Below are 16,783 nucleotides of genomic sequence, written 5' to 3'. Positions count from 1 at the left end.
ATGTTGTCTGGAATGGAGAATAGGTCGTACGAGGATAGGTTGAGAGTTCTCGGCCTTTTCTTGTTGGAACGGCGAAGGATGAGGGGTGACTTGATAGAGGTGTATAAGATGATCAGGGGAATAGATAGAGTAGACAATCAGAAACTTTTTTCCCTGGGTACAACAGAGTGTTACAAGGGGATATAAATTTAAGGTGAAGGGTGGAAGGTATAGGGGAGATGTCAGGGGTAGGTTCTTTACCCAGAGAGTGGTGGGGGCATGGAATGTGCTGCCTGTGGGAGTGGCAGAGTCAGAATCATTGGCAAACTTTAAGTGGCAATTGGATAGGTACATGGATGGGTGCTAGGACAAATGTTCGGCACAACATCGTGGGCCGAAGGGCCTGTTCTGTGCTATACTGTTCTATGTTCTATGTTCTATGACAAAGCAGCCGCTTGATTGGCACCACAACCACAAGCATCCACTCCCTCCACCACTGACACTCAGTAGCAGCAGTGTGTACTATCTACAAGATGCACTGCAGAAATTTGCCAAATTCCAAACCCACATACATTTACACATAGAAGTACAAGGGCAGCAGATACATGGGAACCCCTGCAAGTTCCCCTCCGAGCCCCTCACTCTCCTGACTTGGCCTGGTACTTGTGTGGCATAAATGTTACTTCCCACTTGTCAACCCAGGCCTGGATATTGTCTAGATCTTGTTGCACTTGAACATGGACTGCTTCAGTACTTGAAGAGTCAGGAATGGTGCTGAACATTGTGCAATCATCAGTGAACATTCCCACTTCTGATCTTATGACGGAGGGAAAGTCATTGATGAAGCAGCTGAAGGTGGTTGGGCCTAGATCACTATTTATTAATCTTTCACACTCTGCATAGCCTTTTCTTTTTCAGTGAGTTTGTTTGTTGGGGTTATGTTCATTTTAATGCTTGTCTCTCATCGTCTACTTTAGGGATTACCTGGAAAGCCAGGACCTGAAGGGGCCAGTGGTGAACCGGTAAGCAGTCCCAGAGCCGTTACACTCATCCCATACAGTGCAGTCAATACACTACCTATCGCCAACCAGCCTGTTGAACAATCATCCCATCCATCAACAAAGCATGTAATACACACTACACAGGCTGTTGGCGATAAGCATTATGCCGAACAAAATATATTGGGTTAAGTGCTGGTCTTGACATTGGGACTTATGACTTGGCCACTTGATAAAAACTGCCCAATTTCCAAATAGGCTTCACTCCTCTGGATATAAAGACCAATATTCCATGAGGCTTTTTTTCCCATACTTGCTGTCCTTTTAACACTCTGTGTACTTGAACCTTGAATATCTTTAGATCTTCACAGTTTTTATCTTTTCACCATTAAGAAGCTATCAATATCTCCATATTCTATCTTTCATCCTCACTGCTTAACAGTATCACCTATCTTTGTGTCGTTGCTGTATTTGAGTACATGGTTGTCTTATTCCATTATCACAGAATCCCTGCATTGTGGAAGCAGGCCATTCAGCCCATCACATCCACAATGACCCTCAGAAGAACATCCCACCCAGACCCACCCTACCCCTGTAACCCTGTATTTGCCACCTAGCCTGCACATCCGTGGACACTATGGACAATTTAGCATGGCCAATCCACCTGACCTGCACATCTTTAGACTGTGGGAGGAAACCGGAGCACCTGGAGGAAACACACGCAGACATAGGGAGAATGTGGAAACTTCACACAGACAGTCATCTGAGACTGGAATTGAACCCAGGTCCCTGGTGCTATGAGGCAGCAGTGCTAACCACTGAGTCACCATGCCATATATGACCACTAACCACTGAGCCACGGCCCCATAATATAGCCTTGCGCGACACTGTTCGTCATATCCTGCCACTGAGACTATCTATGCAGTGTCCGTATTCTGGCTGAGCTGCCAGAGATAGTTTCTTAACCGTATCAATTATTTGCCTTTAGTTCAATGGCTTCAACTTCAGCCAAATGTCTCTTAAGAAAGACTTTATCAAATGCCTTCAGGAAGTCCAGGCAAATTATCTCCAAAGCTAATCCCTTGTTTCCTACTTCAGGCAAGTATCTCAATCACCAGACATCTCGTTACGAATCCATGGCAGTTTGGCCTGATTGGTGTTGCCTATCGTCCATGGACACATTTTAAAAAATGCTTTGTCCAATCAGCTGAAAAATTTAAAGATATCAAGCTATGGGCCAAATTCTGGCAAATGGGACTAGATTAATTTAGGATATCTGGTCAGCATGGATGAGTTGAACCAAAGGGTCTGTTTCCGTGCTGTGCAATTCTTTGACTCTATGACTGTATGCTCAGTCACCCTGACCCTAATTATAGATTTGAGTAATTTTGTGACAACAGAAATTGCTGGAAAAGCTCAGTAGCATCTGTGGAGAGAAATCAGAGCTAACATCTCAGGTCCGGTGACCCTTCCTCAGAACCTTCCTGAAGACTCTTCCTCTGGTCACTCGACCTGAAACGTTAACTCTGATTTCTCTCCCCGGATGCTGCTAGACCTGCTGAGCTCTTCTAGCAATTTCTGTTTTTATTTCTGTTATAACACGGGATTAAACCCCCCCATCCCCTGCTAATTTAAACCAGAAACCCAGAAAAGAGATTTAACCTATGTTGTAAATTCCAGAGGCAAGGAACTATTCCCAAAAGTCACTATTTAAAGTAAAAATTAACAACTTTATTTTTTAAAGTGTAACAGAGAATAATTAATTAACAACTATTTACAACTCTTTTCTCTAAACTATCTTTTACCTTCCCCTCTACAATACTAGGAGAAGGGCTTATGCCCGAAACGTCGATTCTCCTGCTCCTTGGATGCTGCCTGACTTGCTGCGCTTTTCCAGCAACACATTTTGCACCTCTACAATACTAGTCTGATAAAACCCCCAATTAAGATTTACCAAAATTCAAATTTCAAAACCAGCCAACTGTTGAATCTTCTCTTGATATCTTCCTCAGTCTTCTTTTCTCCTTCTTAGGGATTTCTGTTTCACAAGTAACTGATCGAAAAAGGTACCTTTAAGAGAGCTATTCTCCAGCAGTCTGTAGATGCTGGTGGTTTGATAGTTCTCCCTCAACTGTTCAGGTTTTCCTGTTCTTAAACCCCAGAGCATCGGATTGTGTCATTGGCTTTTAATATTTTCAATATACTAAACTCAAACTGGATTGGAGTTTGGTTTTTTTAGGGGGTATAATTTAAATTGATCGGCCGCACTCGAATTTGATTTTGTATCCAGGCAACCAGCTACTCTAGCCATATTACATTGTAAATTTTCCAGCACTCTGTGTGCCTCTCTAAGTCCTTAATTCTCTTAAAGGTACAGTACACTTCTACACCTTCATAACATTGCTGATTTCCTACATCTGCAGTCCTTTCAGTTGTTATGATTCAGCGTATCTGTTATTTCCTTATTTTCATTGACAACATCACTATTATCAGCTGGCAGGAACTATTGTTTGAAAATTAAACATAGAATGTAATTATTTTGATCCAGAATTTGACAATTTAAATGATCTGATAATACAGTTTTTGTATGAACTTTTAAAATATTGCATAGTTTTAGATATTGTCTCCCTACATTTTTTCATATTGCTTTTTGTAGGTTGTTACTATCTGTTTAGTCATCCTTTTATGTTTGTTATACTTTTCCATATTGTTTGCTGCATTTATGAAAGTTGTCTCTTTTAGTTTAAACTTGTCTCTTGCTTCTTTAGTTATTCATGATGTTTTAACAATTAGAGTTCTTGTCCCTTAGGAATATAAACTAGTCACGTTATTTGTAAGCACCTTATATTTATTGATTATTTTTACCAATTTTTCAGTTTACTGCAGGCAGACTCTGACCTATCCCACTGAAGTCAGTCTTAGCTCAATCTAGATTGATTTGATTTTTCTTCATTTTAAACATGACATTGAACACAATCATGCTATAATCATAACTAGCTAAATTTCCCTGTCCTATTAAAACCCCGGTTAAGGGCCCTCTTGTAGTTCAGTGGCAATGTTTCTTACCCTGGCCTGGGTTCGGATCCCACCTGCTCCAAAGGTGTGTATTAACATGTCTGAACATGTTGATGAGGAAAAAGTAGGTTAACACCACAATTAAAATTATTCTGCTTCGACTGATCTCACCTCTGGATTTATTGGTCAATCATTTAACAGCCTGTATATAGTTCCTTTGGTTTTAAAAGCTGTCCTATTTCTCAATCCCTCCTATTTATTTCCTTTGCCTATATTCCAGCACCTTTAATCATTGAAGTGATTTTTTTTCCTTAATCACTAATGGTATTCCCACCCTTTACCATTTTCTCTTTGCCTGAAGCACAATTCTGACCTAATCTCCTCCCTTGCTCTTTATTTGTTTTTGAGCTTCCTTATATTAGCATTCCCACTTGTCTCCATCCCTGCCATTTACAGTTAAAACTGTCATTGCCCTATTTATGGTTTCCATCACGATCCTGGTCCCAGTCAGTTTCAGGTGAATCCATGTCCCAGTTCTGGTGTCTCATGAAATGGAATTCCTCCTTCCCATGTCAATCCTTCAGGCACATGTTCACTCTCTAAGCTGCTATTTCTGTGCCAAGTTGCACAGAACTCAGGTAAAAATGCAGTGCTATTATCCATTGGGGTCCAATTATTTAACTTAGCTTGTATTTCTCAGTGATATAGTGAAGGACAGAACAGGAGCCAATATTTATGGATATTTGTATATATTATTTGCAGAGATATAACTTTCAAATGGATATCCCTAGGTTCCTAATTATAGGAGTAGATGTGAATCCCAGCTAATGCCAATTAAATACAATTTATATAGATGTAACAAATGCCATTCTCTCTCTTTAAATAAAATGTAAAGTTTATCTGTTACAACCAAGATTCCAGATTCTGGAGAAAGTAACACAGTATAAGAATTCCTCCTCAGACCTCTAACATTTTTTTTTGTGCTTGCGTTTCTTTTTGTAAAACAATCACTTCATTATTAGTGTCAACAACGTATTTTGAGAGATTTACTGTCTATCTTTCATCAGTTTCAAGCTGACAAGGTTAGACCAAACCCTCTTCTTCCATTGTTCCCAGGCTGCACATTATTTAGATATACCATGTACTGCAGATCCTTTGGATAGAATTCCACTTGAAATACTTAACAAATGCTGGCTGCAGAGAAAGAATAGGAGATAATGCTTTGGGTTAATCAACCTAGCCGAGTAACTCTATTCTCTCCTGCCTGGCTATGTTTTATTGGTTTGATGTCACACAACACCAGGTTATAGCCCAACAGGTTTACTTGAAATCACAGCTTTCGGAGCATTGCTCCTTCATCAGGTGAAGTGACTTTGACTTTGTCCACCCCAGTCCAACACTGACACCTTCACATTGAGTTTTGTTTGTTCGTGGGCATTCCCGGCTGGGCCAACATTTATTGCCCATTTCTAATTAACTTTACCATGCCATTTCAAAGGGCAGTTAAGAGTAAATGCCATTACTGTAGGTCTGTATTCGCATGTCGACCAGACCAGGGAACAACAGCAGTTTTCCTTCTGAAAAAGGCAAAAATCAGTCAGATGAAGTTTTACAGGAACTGAATTTTTGTTAAATTTAAATTCCACCATCTGCCATGATGACCTCAGAACATTAGTCGGGGGGTTCTGGAGTGCAATCCCAGAGATGTTACCATCACACCACTGCCTCCCCACTGACACATTCCAGAATTCTCCTGTATAATTCACATTTCCAATGGAATCTGCATTTTTTTTTCTTTTGTAGTGGTTAGGAACGATTGTCTGTCTACGTGAGAGATCTCACACAATCCAGTAACTTAGACACCCGAACTGCTGAAGAGATTCCCTAACCTGGATTGCCAATCTTTTATGCAATCTGATAAGATCCATGAAATCCATGGAAGACCTCCTCAGGTACAAGAACCACTGGCAATGTTTACCTTCAGTGCTAAAAGTTAAAAGTCACACAACACCAGGTTATAGTCCAACAGGTTTATTTGGAAGCACTAGCTTTCGGAGCGCTGCTCCTTCGTCAGGTGGTTGTGAGCAGTGCTCCGAAAGCTAGTGCTTCCAAATAATCCTGATGGACTATAACCTGGTGTTGTGTGACTTTTAACTTTGTCCACCCCAGTCCAACACCGGCATCTCCAAGTCTTACCTTCAGTGCTGTACTGGCAGTCTTACCATGTCCCCAGTTTTAACACTCTGTTTATGATGCCCTCAATACTACCATCGTAACCGTCTCATTGGTAAACTAGATTCCTCTGAAGTCCCTATTGGATTTATTAACTTCAATTCAATACTTACGTCCAATTTTCACTTGCAGCTGGAGACAGTTTCTCTGTCTCTACTTTAATGACCCCCCTCATCGCAATAAAGATCACTATCAGGTCATTCCTCTCCTGATGTTTGGATGGTGTGAGGAAATCCTGTATCGGAGGGGAATGAGTAGGAATGTTTCCGATGGAAGCCTGTCTCTCCTCTGGCGTTACTCCATACGGTGATGTTGTTTTCTTTACTTGCAGGGAAGTCAAGGTCCAATGGGTGGTCCAGGACCCCAAGGACCTCCTGGGAGTGCGGTAAGTCTCTCAAAACTTGCAGTTCCCTGGCGAATGATTGCTCTACAGCACTCAGAACTCCAGTGCTGAAGATCCTCCTATAGTACACACAGCTGACAGTCAATGTTACAACATTGCCCAACTGGCTGGGATACTCTGGGTACGCCTGTACTGAGTGACTGCCCAATTTACCTGGACTGAGTCACTGTCCAGTTTGCCTGTCCTGTGTTATTCACTGGTTTACTGAGACTAATCACAGTCAGGTTTACCTGGGCTGATTCAGAGTTTGCTATACATGTGTAGGTTTACACACGTTGACTTACCAGGGTTTGTTTAGTTTGCTTGGCTGGATGGCTGCTTTACAATATGGAGTGATGCTAGTATGTGGGTTCAATTCCCACACTGACTGATGTTACCATGGACACGCTGTCTTTCCCAGTCTCTGCCTTGTCTGAAGTGCACTGACAATCATCTCCATATAACAGGAGAGTGAGATAATGGTGCCTTCACTGTGACTGATTTGTTACTGCTTTTAACAGAACTGCATCCCAGCTGGGTCCGTCTGTACAGATTGACTGTCAGGTTTGCCTGTACTGATTCACTGTTCTGATTGACTGTCAGTTTTTTCTGTACTGATCCAATGCTATGTGTGCCTGTACTGATTCACTAGTAACTACAACACAATCTTTGCTTTAATGGTTTAATTGTTTGATATTCATTTCAAAGGGACCTTTGGGAGACTCAGGAATGATGGGAGAACGTGGACCAAGAGGAGTTGATGTAAGTGAATGTAAAGAGAAAGTATCAAGGTTACAAGAGACCTCTGTCCATCTTGGTGTCTGTCCTGTGACTAGTAGCTCATTGCTTGAACGTTAATTACCCAATTGATCTTGAAGCTGCATTTCTGCCCTACTTTCTGAAGGTGGTGTTAGAATCAGAACAGATCTTGGAACCTCTGTGCACTTATTACCTACCTCCGATTATGCCCCAGGTTTCCTGAGGATTTCTTCACAGATAGAACTGGACCAGTTGCTGTAGTGGATGAGCCCAGAGCATGAGTGTTTCAAAGTACCAATAGCTCTTAGCCTCCTGTCTCTGTATCTCTGGCATTTCCCAATGTGATGAAGCTGGAGCAGCTACTGGGCTTCCCATCCCACTGAAGCGTTAGAGGGACAAACACAAAATCCCACCAAAGCTAGCAATCTGACGTTCAAACAGAAAAGGCTGCAACTCAAGCAGTGTGCCAAGAGAAACCGACTTAATACTTCAGGACAATGGACTTCTTGTCTAAATACATTCCAGGCTGAGATAGACAGATTTTCAATCAGAAATGGAATGACCAGGTTATGGGGAAAAGGCACAAAAATGGAGTTGAGGGTTATCAGATCGGCCATGACCTCTTTGAATAGCAGGGCAGGATCGATGGGCTGAATGGCCTACTTCTGCTCCTATGTCTCCAGCTTTAGCTAAAAAATGAGAGATAGAGCAGGTTTCCAACAAATACAGAGGCAGGGAAAGTAAAGAGGGGTGTAGGGAACAAAAAGGACAATCTAGGAGAGGGTGCAGTGCAGGAAAGATTAAATGAATAAAGGTAAGGCCAAAAGAGATGGGACTGCAGCAGGGAAAGCCACCAAAGATAGATCTAAAGGAGGTGTGAGTGGCAGCGACAGAATCAAGTATAGCCAATCACTATAAATCAGTGTGTGTCTCTGTGTCTGTGTTCTCACATGTGGGTGTGTGTGCCAATGTCCATGTGTCTGTCTGTGAAAGAACTTCACAAAGGCTGGTGTCCTGTCACCAAGTCACCCTTTATTTATGCATGGAGAGTCCTTGACCCTGATCCAGCTCCTTCAGAGCCAGCTCTCAGAGTGTACAGAACCTCTGACACTCCTGTTTATATCTGTCAGCCAGGGTTCCCTCACTGGATCAGATTAACAGCCCCAACCAGGGAACTCAGAGTCTCTGAGGTCCATCTCACTGACCTCGTTACACTCACTGCATCCCTCCTCCTCTGGGTCCAGGGGTACATGCTGGTTCTTTGTTCTTGTAGCTCCTCCTCCTGAGGTGTTTTAGTACCAGGCCAGGTTCCTTCCCCACTGCCTCAGATACAGACAGCGTGTAACACACAGTAGCTCACCTCTTGAACCCTGAGCATCTCGGGAGAAATGCATTTTGCTCTTCAGGCAGCAAAGGCATCAAGGCGATGACAGCCATGTCCACGTCAGATTCTGAGTTATCCTCAGAGACAGGAAGATCCCATGGAAAGGCTGTTGAGAGTTGGGGCACGTTTTGCTCCTTTAATGGAGTCAGACATTGGTATTCTGATGCCATGTCACACTCGCTCCCCGCACCCACCCCTTCCCCCAGGTCAGGGAAGATCAGGTTTAACCTGGTGTGGAATCTTCTCCCCAATAGCAACTCAGCTGGAGCTTTTCCTGTGGTTGCACGAGGGATGGTCCTATAATAAAATAGGAATTGGATAATTTGGTATCGAGTGAAGCTGAGGCTGTTTCTTTAAGCCTGCCTTCAAAGTTTGGACTGCTCTTCCTGTCAGACCATTGGATGATGGATGGTATGGAATTGTCCTTATATGTGAAATACCATTCGACTTTAGGAAATACTCAAATTCCCTGCTGGTAAACAATGGCCCATTGTCTGTGACCAACACGTCTGGGAGTCTGTGTATTACAAAAGATGTACATGGTTTTTCTGTCGTTGCCCCTATGTTTGGTGAATGAACTCTCTGCACGGCCAGTCACTTTGAATGAGCATCCACAATGACTGAGAACATGGAGCTATGAAAGGACCTGCATTGTCGCTGTGTAACCGAGTCCAGGGTTTACCCAGCCATTCCGATGGATGTGGGGGAGCTGCTGGCAGTAACTTCTGTCCTTGTTGGCACTCTGGGCACTGCCCCACCAATGCAGCCACGTCTGCATCTAATCCTGGCCACCAGACATAACTTCTCACCAACATCTTCATTTTGGATACCCCTGGATGACCTGGTGGAGCTTGGCCAGTATCTGGTGGCAATCTTTGCTCAGGACAATCACTCTCACTCCCCCATAACAATATCCCATCCTTCACTGTGATCTGGTCTCTCTGGGTCCAAAAGGTTTCAGTTCTGGTTGTTACCACCCTTTGGTGTTCCCCATCACCACCAGCTGGTTCAGTTTTGCCAGGACCGGATATTGTCAGCTGTGATTGGAAGTGTGTCCAGAAAATTTTAACCCATTACAGTCTCTTGCAGTGACGGTATCCCAGGGGGGTATCTGCCAATGAGAGGTGGCTCAATGCATCTGCATTCACTACTTGGCCTCCCAGACGGTGTCCCAACTTGTAATTGTACACATTTAGTATGAGAGCCCACCGCGGAATTTGACCTAAAGCTATGGGCAGCACTGCCTTGGCCTCGAGAAGTCGACCTAGCAGGGGTTTGTGGTCCGTTATTATTATAAATTTACATCCGTAAAGCTATTGGTGAAAGTTCCTGACTCTAAATATGATTGTTAAACCTTCCTTTTTCTCTCTGGGCGTGTTTACGCTCTTCATTAGCCAAAGTCCTGAATGTATTCGCTATTGGGTGCTTCTCTCCATTGGGCCACCTATGAGCTAGTACCAGTCCAATGCCATATGGGGAGGCGTCACATGTCAATACCACATCTCATTTGGGATCACAGTGTGCCAACACCTTCGAGGATGGTCACTGCTTCTTCACTTCCCTGAAAGCTATGGATTGGCTACGTGACCAATTCCAAAGCTGACCCTGTTTTAAAAGTTGATGCAAAGGTGTCAGGATGGAGGCCAGATTATGTATGAACTTTCCATAACAATTCACCAGCTCAAGGAAAGTGCTAAGCTTCAGTACTGAGGTCTTCCAACAGGTGTAACCCAGTCTTGTTGGCTGTGTAGCCCAAGTACGTCACTCCGGGTGCCTGCAACACCCACTTTGGAGAAATGTTTAAGGACTATTCAAAGGTGGCTATGGCTCCTTTGATGGTTCCTAGACCTTCCTAAAAAGTTTCCAGGTATTTAATTATGATTTCACTCAGGCAGCCATTTTCTAACCAATCGAGGTGAATCTTTCTGAACCAATGTCACCCCATTGAGCTTGGGTCCCAGCCTTTTACTACAATCAGTGGTAACTGAACCAGCTGCTTCTCATACAAGACCAGAACTGAAGTAATACCCTTCATCTGTAGTGGTTCCCCGGTATAGGATCTCAGTCTGGCTGAGGTCTTGCAGAAATTTAGGGATTGGAGTCCAAAGCGAATCCTGTTAAAAACTGATTCTGAAGTGGCTGTGGTAGAATCAACCACCATTAGCACTGGGTGGCCATTTAACCAGATGTTTATTTTGATTGGTTCTGACCTGGATATTTTTAAGCAATTTATCTGTTCCAGGGTGTGCACTCTCCTAGATACCAGCTACTTAATTTAAGTCTAGTGGGACTTCTGCTGTCTCAAGTCTGCATACTGGCAGCAACTACAATGGTTTTCTGGCCCAGATCCTGAAGAAAATTGTAACCATTTGGCCGAGACTTGGCTTTATTTTAGGTTTTTGCTGTGGGCTGACCTAGAGTCCCTTTGATCAGGATATGTCCTGAGTGAGACTGTGGAATTGCATTCACTCAAGTGATGTTCCCCAAGCTCAGTCACACTGGCAAGGATATCCACTTCCATTGGAATACCCTCACCACTGGCTGCATTTCCCAATGATAAAGCCAGTGGTAATATCCAGTTGGAGTCCAGTTAGGCTTCAGCTAGTAGGAACTTCCACATTGTTACATCATTCATCCCATAATCCAAACAGTCTCTCAGCATCTCATTAAGGGTTAAACCAAAGTTACAAGCTTCTTGTCTTAACCTTGTCAAAAATCCCAATATGGATTCCCCTGGTTCTTGAACTGCTGATTTAAACTGAAGCATCTCAGAATTAGTTTGGGGTTGTAATGTTCCTTAACTAAATCTGTTAATCCTTGAAAGGTTTTAGTATCTAGTGCCTCAGGGAAAGTTACACTCTAATAACTGAAAAAGCTGCGGGTCCACAAGCTTTCAGGAGAATTACTCATTGCTTTTCATCTGCCCCAATGTCATTTGCCTGGAAAACATAACACACTCATACTGGACACAGTCTTCAACAGTAGGATTAAATGGGTCAAGCTTCCCAAATAACAGCATGATGCCAGCAATGTTTACCCTAACTCAAAGACCACTGTTGTGAGCGGATCTCTTCAGGATTGTGCTTTCCTCTCATTACCACTGAAATAACTCCACAGAGGCTGGCATCCTGTCACTAAGTCCCCCTTTATTTACACATGGAGAGGCTTTAACACTGATCCAGCTCCCTCAGAGACAGCTCTCAGAGTGAGCAGAACCTCTGACACACTTTATATCTGTCAGCCAGGGCTCCCTGATTGGGACAGATTAACAGCCCCAGTCAGGGAATTTATATTCTCTGAGGTCCACCTGGCTGACTCAGTTACAAACCCTACATTCAGTATTTGTGTTTCTGTGTCTGTGTGTGTCTTTCTGTGTGTGCATGGAATAGATACGTCTATGTGTGTATGCATATGTGTATGTGTGTATGAATATAGAAGTGCTTTAGAATGCATGTACAAATGCTTTGTTCATTCACAGGATGTGGATATTTCTGGAAACCTCAGCATTTATTCCCCATCCCTAATTATCCTTCAAATCCAACTGATTGGTCATTAAATGCTAGCCACATTACTGTGGTTCTGGAGTTACATGTAGGGCCAGACAGGGTCAGGTTTCCATCACCAAATGATGCTTGTATAAACATGGGTTATTACTCTAACCTGGGCGGTCACCATGATTCATTTAATTTTCCCAGCTGTCTTGTTGAAATTTACCTCCATTCTCCAGGTGATTACCCAGGTATTTCTGCTCTGCTATCACAATGCTACACTGTCCTAACATCTCACAGTCAAGTAAACACTTTCAAACTGCAGTCATTGTTAGAAATGAGAAATGGTGGAGCGATGTTAATAAAAGCTGGCCCTGAGATAGGAACCATTTCACACCAGACCAGGGGGGGGTCAGCATGGACCTACCAATAGTCAATACGACCATGTCACTGTATTTACTGTCCTGGCACCAGCTCTGAATGCAATCCAATGATTTTCTGAGTTTGATGAGGAATGCCTGGATCTCCTCTTCCACTTCTTCTCCTTTTCTCCTACCTAACCCCTCTCTCTCTCTGTCACTGTCTTTCTAATCCTCAAGCTCTCACCGTTACACCATTTCCCTTTGCTTTCTCTGATCATTGCTACCTTTCCTCCTTATTTCATGCTTTATGGCCTCCTCACATTCTGCTCCTCCTTTTCTCTTTTGTTCTGCTTTATGTTTTCTCTCTCTCATTCTTTGATGTGTTTCATGCTCTATTCTCTCTCTGCCTCTTTCTGACAAAGCACTCCCTCAAACTATTCTGCTGTCCTCGTTTATTCATCCTCTGCTGCTATTCCCATTCTCATTCCTAGCTCTCCTTTCCCTTCTCTCACACACTGTCAGTCTCTCCCCATCCTCTGTCTCAATCTTATCCTATTTCACTCTCTTTCCCTCTTTCTCTCTCTTGCTATCCCTCCTCCTCCCAACTCCTTATTCCATTTCTCCCTTTCTCAATCTGTCTCTCTCTTCTCCATTTGCTGTACCCTGCTCTGTTGCTTCAGTTTCTCCTCTCTACTTCACCCACTTACTGTCATCTCCAAACACTTTCCAAAATGTATTTCTTTTCGTCCCGAATGTCTGTCTGTGCTGTCTGTCTTTCCCCATCCTCTTGTTGTTCTTTTTCCCTAACTCTCTCCCCTGACCTCTTTAGCTTCTAAACTTTTTGCACCCTCTTTCTCATTCCTTCTTTCTCTCCCATAAATTAAACAGAGAAGGACAAAGTTAAAAATCACACAACACCAGGTTATAGTCCAACAGGTTTCTCTGGAAGCTCTAGCTTTCGGAGCGACGCTCTTTCATCGGGTGGTCGTGGAGCAGAACCATAAGACACAGAATTCTCCTTTAATAGTTACAATTGAATCTGCTTCAATTAAAGGCAGCGAGTTCTAAATTATAAATCTCCCTTTCCACCTCTCCTTACATCTCTCTGACTCCCTCTGAGCCCTGGATAATGTGAGAAAGGTTTGGGCTGTCATGTCAGTTTATGCTATTATAGTGAACAGCTTCCTTAAAGAAACTGCCATTTCTGCCTGAAATGCATTTGACTGCCGGTTTTTCATGAATGCAGGATGTTAGAATGGTGAACTCCTCTGTTTAGTTCCCTCTCTCACTCGTATTCTCAAAGGCTCATTGTCCAACTTGTATACACAAGACTCAATGGTTCCCTGAATATCCAGGGACTGACATTTGGGCAGCTCCACTGTGGGGGTTGGTTTTTCACTGGAATACAAGAGTCTCAGTGAGAACTGACAGAAACAGACCTCCATTCAGGATCCGGCATTCTGCTGGAACGGAGGGTTATGTCATGCAAGGTGAAGCAACTGGAAATTCCTTGCAGTATCAGCAGTGACCCAAAGGCGGTTCCTGAACACTCTGAGAGGCCCATCCTGAAGAACAGGGACATTTCCCTGTGTATGGCACATTCCATCCACTATGCTGTCCCCACAGCGGCCCACACGGGCAGAATCAGACAAAATTCAACATCAGGCCATAGGGAGTCATAACAGAACGGGGACCTAAGGTTTAGTCAAAGAGATAGGTTTTAAGGAGCATCGTGAAGGACAGTGGTGCTGAGTGCTCAGGGCCATGGCAGCTAAAGGTATAGCGGCCCATGATGGAGGGATTAAAGCTAATGATGCACCAAAGGCCAGGATTGTGGGATATCTGAGTACTCAGAGCATGGTGAAGCTGAAGGAGATGGCACCATCCCACAGTCACTCTGTTGCGAGTATAGGTTACAGGTTTAGTTATACCGAGTGCAAGTTTCCCAAATGGACTCGCTCCTGCACATCCAATGATGTGTTCCTCTTTTCCCTTCATATTGGCTGTTTTGGATGCTGGGCCAGCAGTTATTGCCCATCCCCGATTGCTCTGAGGGTCAACCACACTGCTGTGGGCCCAGTGTCACATGTAAACCAGACCAGGTAAAGACAGCAGTTTCCTTCCATTAGTGAACTAGATGGGGTTTGCCAACAACTGACAACAGTTATGTGGCCATCATTAAACTCTTAATTCCAGATTTTTATTGAATCTAATTGGCCATGATGAGATTTGAATTCAAGATCCCAGGGTGTCTCTGGATTGATAGTCGAAAAATAACACCACTAGGTAATCATCTCCTCTAGATTCATAATCACATGATTATAATTGGAAGACTGATGAAAAATTACATTCTCAGTGAACCTCACAGCAACACAAAGGGAGATGACATTTTTCAATCTAAATGCGATAAGAGGCCACAACTGGAACACCAGCAACTCACTGAGGCTCCTTGGCCAGCATGGCCAAAGCACAACTTGTACTATCCTGAAGGATAAGGACAGCAGATATATGGAACACTACCCCCTTCAAGTTCCCCTCCAAGCCACTCACCATCCTGACTTGGAAATATATTATTGTTCCAATGACAAGCATTCATTCAAATTAGAAGCACTCAATTCAATATGACCATGGCTCCACATTGGCACCAATACCTGAACACATCTTCACTCCTACCTGCTTACCACGAAGCTAGCTGCCTCTGCATTAACAATCTTCAAGGAGCCTGTTTCCACCACCTTTGTGGAATGCGATTCCAAAAGCTCTCGTATCTCGGAGAGAAAAAAATTTCATCATCTCTGTCCTAAGGACTGCTGTTTCAGTTCCTCCCTGTTAGCTCCAGGAGCAGGTGATGGCAGATGCAGAATGTGATGAGCCCAGGGTATGGGGGTGGGGGAGGTGGGTATAAAGTCAGAAGGCAGTATGTTTGTTGTGGTATCACCTGTGTACAAGTGAGGTTAAAGCCCTTTCGCTATTGGGTCTATATTTCCTTCACAAGTGTACTCGTGTACCTGGGAGTTTAAAAATCACCTTTCATAACCATGAACCATCCCAAAAGCCTTCACATCCAGTTAGGTAGTTTTCAGATGTGGTCAGTGCTGTAACTTGAGGTACACTGCAGGTCAATGTGCACTCGGCAAGCAGCACTCTTTGCTTGCTGGATACATTCTCAATGGACCTGAGAGTGTTTACATGCGTGTGTTCATGTGTGAGTGTTCATATGTGTGACTATTCATGTGTGAGTGTTCGTGCGTGAGTGATCATGTGTGTAAATGTTCATGTGTGTGCCTGTGCTAGCAGCTGTGTGGACTCCTGTTAATGTGCTTGTGTGTATAAGTGTGTGTATTCCTGTATCTCTCTTTCTTTTCCCTATTGGTGCTGTGGCCTGATTTCTGTCTGTTTTTGCTCTGATTTGTACAGGGGGAGATGGGACCTCCTGGGGGACGTGGAATCCGGGGTCGGAGAGGCTTCCAGGTAAGTAGAGGCCTTCCTGACTCACCAATGACCATGAACTGCAGTCACTATGGTAATATAGAACACATCACAGTCAGGTTACAGCCAGAAAGATCCCACAAATAACCATGTCATTAATGTTCTCAGTGATTTTAGTTGAAGATAAAGATTAGCCCTATGGAAAATTGTCCTGCTTTAGTTTGAGGTCATATCTGTGGGGTCTTTTACACCTACCTGACAGCATGGTGCTGGGAGTTGGTTTACTCTCATATGTGTAGGGCAGGGACTCTGAAAGTGCAGTGCCCCTGCTGGTCTGTAATGGGACTGTTTGTCTGGATCCTGTACTAAGGAGAATCCCATCCCTTCAATAACTAGCACTTGCTCCTGGATTGGGGCATGAACCAGTGAGACTCAGACTCGGGTGAAAGAGCTGGCATGAGGCTGGGCTAACAACCTGGTTGGGAGTGAGAGAGCAGGCTTCCCTGAATGGAATGGCAATGCTGGGGTCACAGGCTCTGATGGCTACACTGTGTGAGGATGAATCTCTCCAATGTTCCCTCCCTATCGTGAATCCCAGCAGACTGGAACTGAGATAGAAAGCAGGGGCTGGTGGGCTGCTCCTGGCCACACACTGTTCCCAGTTGGCACAGCAGAAACCCAGCAGCCTGGTGTATCCGCACCCCTCCCAAGCTCTGCCTGCAGGTATCCAATAGCTCCCTGTGCATCTCAATGGT

The 16,783-nt window shown here is 43.8% G+C and overlaps 1 protein-coding gene across 1 annotated transcript in view; it reads left to right on the top strand.

The window, feature by feature from the left end:
- col9a3 (collagen, type IX, alpha 3) overlaps window positions 1-16,783 on the top strand; it is a 169,618-nt gene that overhangs the window by 104,012 nt on the left and 48,823 nt on the right. The window contains exons 20-23 of the mRNA XM_043710900.1: window positions 957-1,001; window positions 6,556-6,609; window positions 7,315-7,368; window positions 16,017-16,070. Coding sequence (XP_043566835.1) covers window positions 957-1,001; window positions 6,556-6,609; window positions 7,315-7,368; window positions 16,017-16,070 — 207 coding nt within the window. The remainder of the gene's footprint in view (window positions 1-956; window positions 1,002-6,555; window positions 6,610-7,314; window positions 7,369-16,016; window positions 16,071-16,783) is intronic.

This window comes from Chiloscyllium plagiosum, chromosome 20, assembly GCF_004010195.1.
Source record: "Chiloscyllium plagiosum isolate BGI_BamShark_2017 chromosome 20, ASM401019v2, whole genome shotgun sequence".
NCBI classification, from domain to species: domain Eukaryota; kingdom Metazoa; phylum Chordata; class Chondrichthyes; order Orectolobiformes; family Hemiscylliidae; genus Chiloscyllium; species Chiloscyllium plagiosum.
Note: the sequence above shows the minus strand (reverse complement) of the source record. Positions and strands in the feature narration are given on the sequence as shown.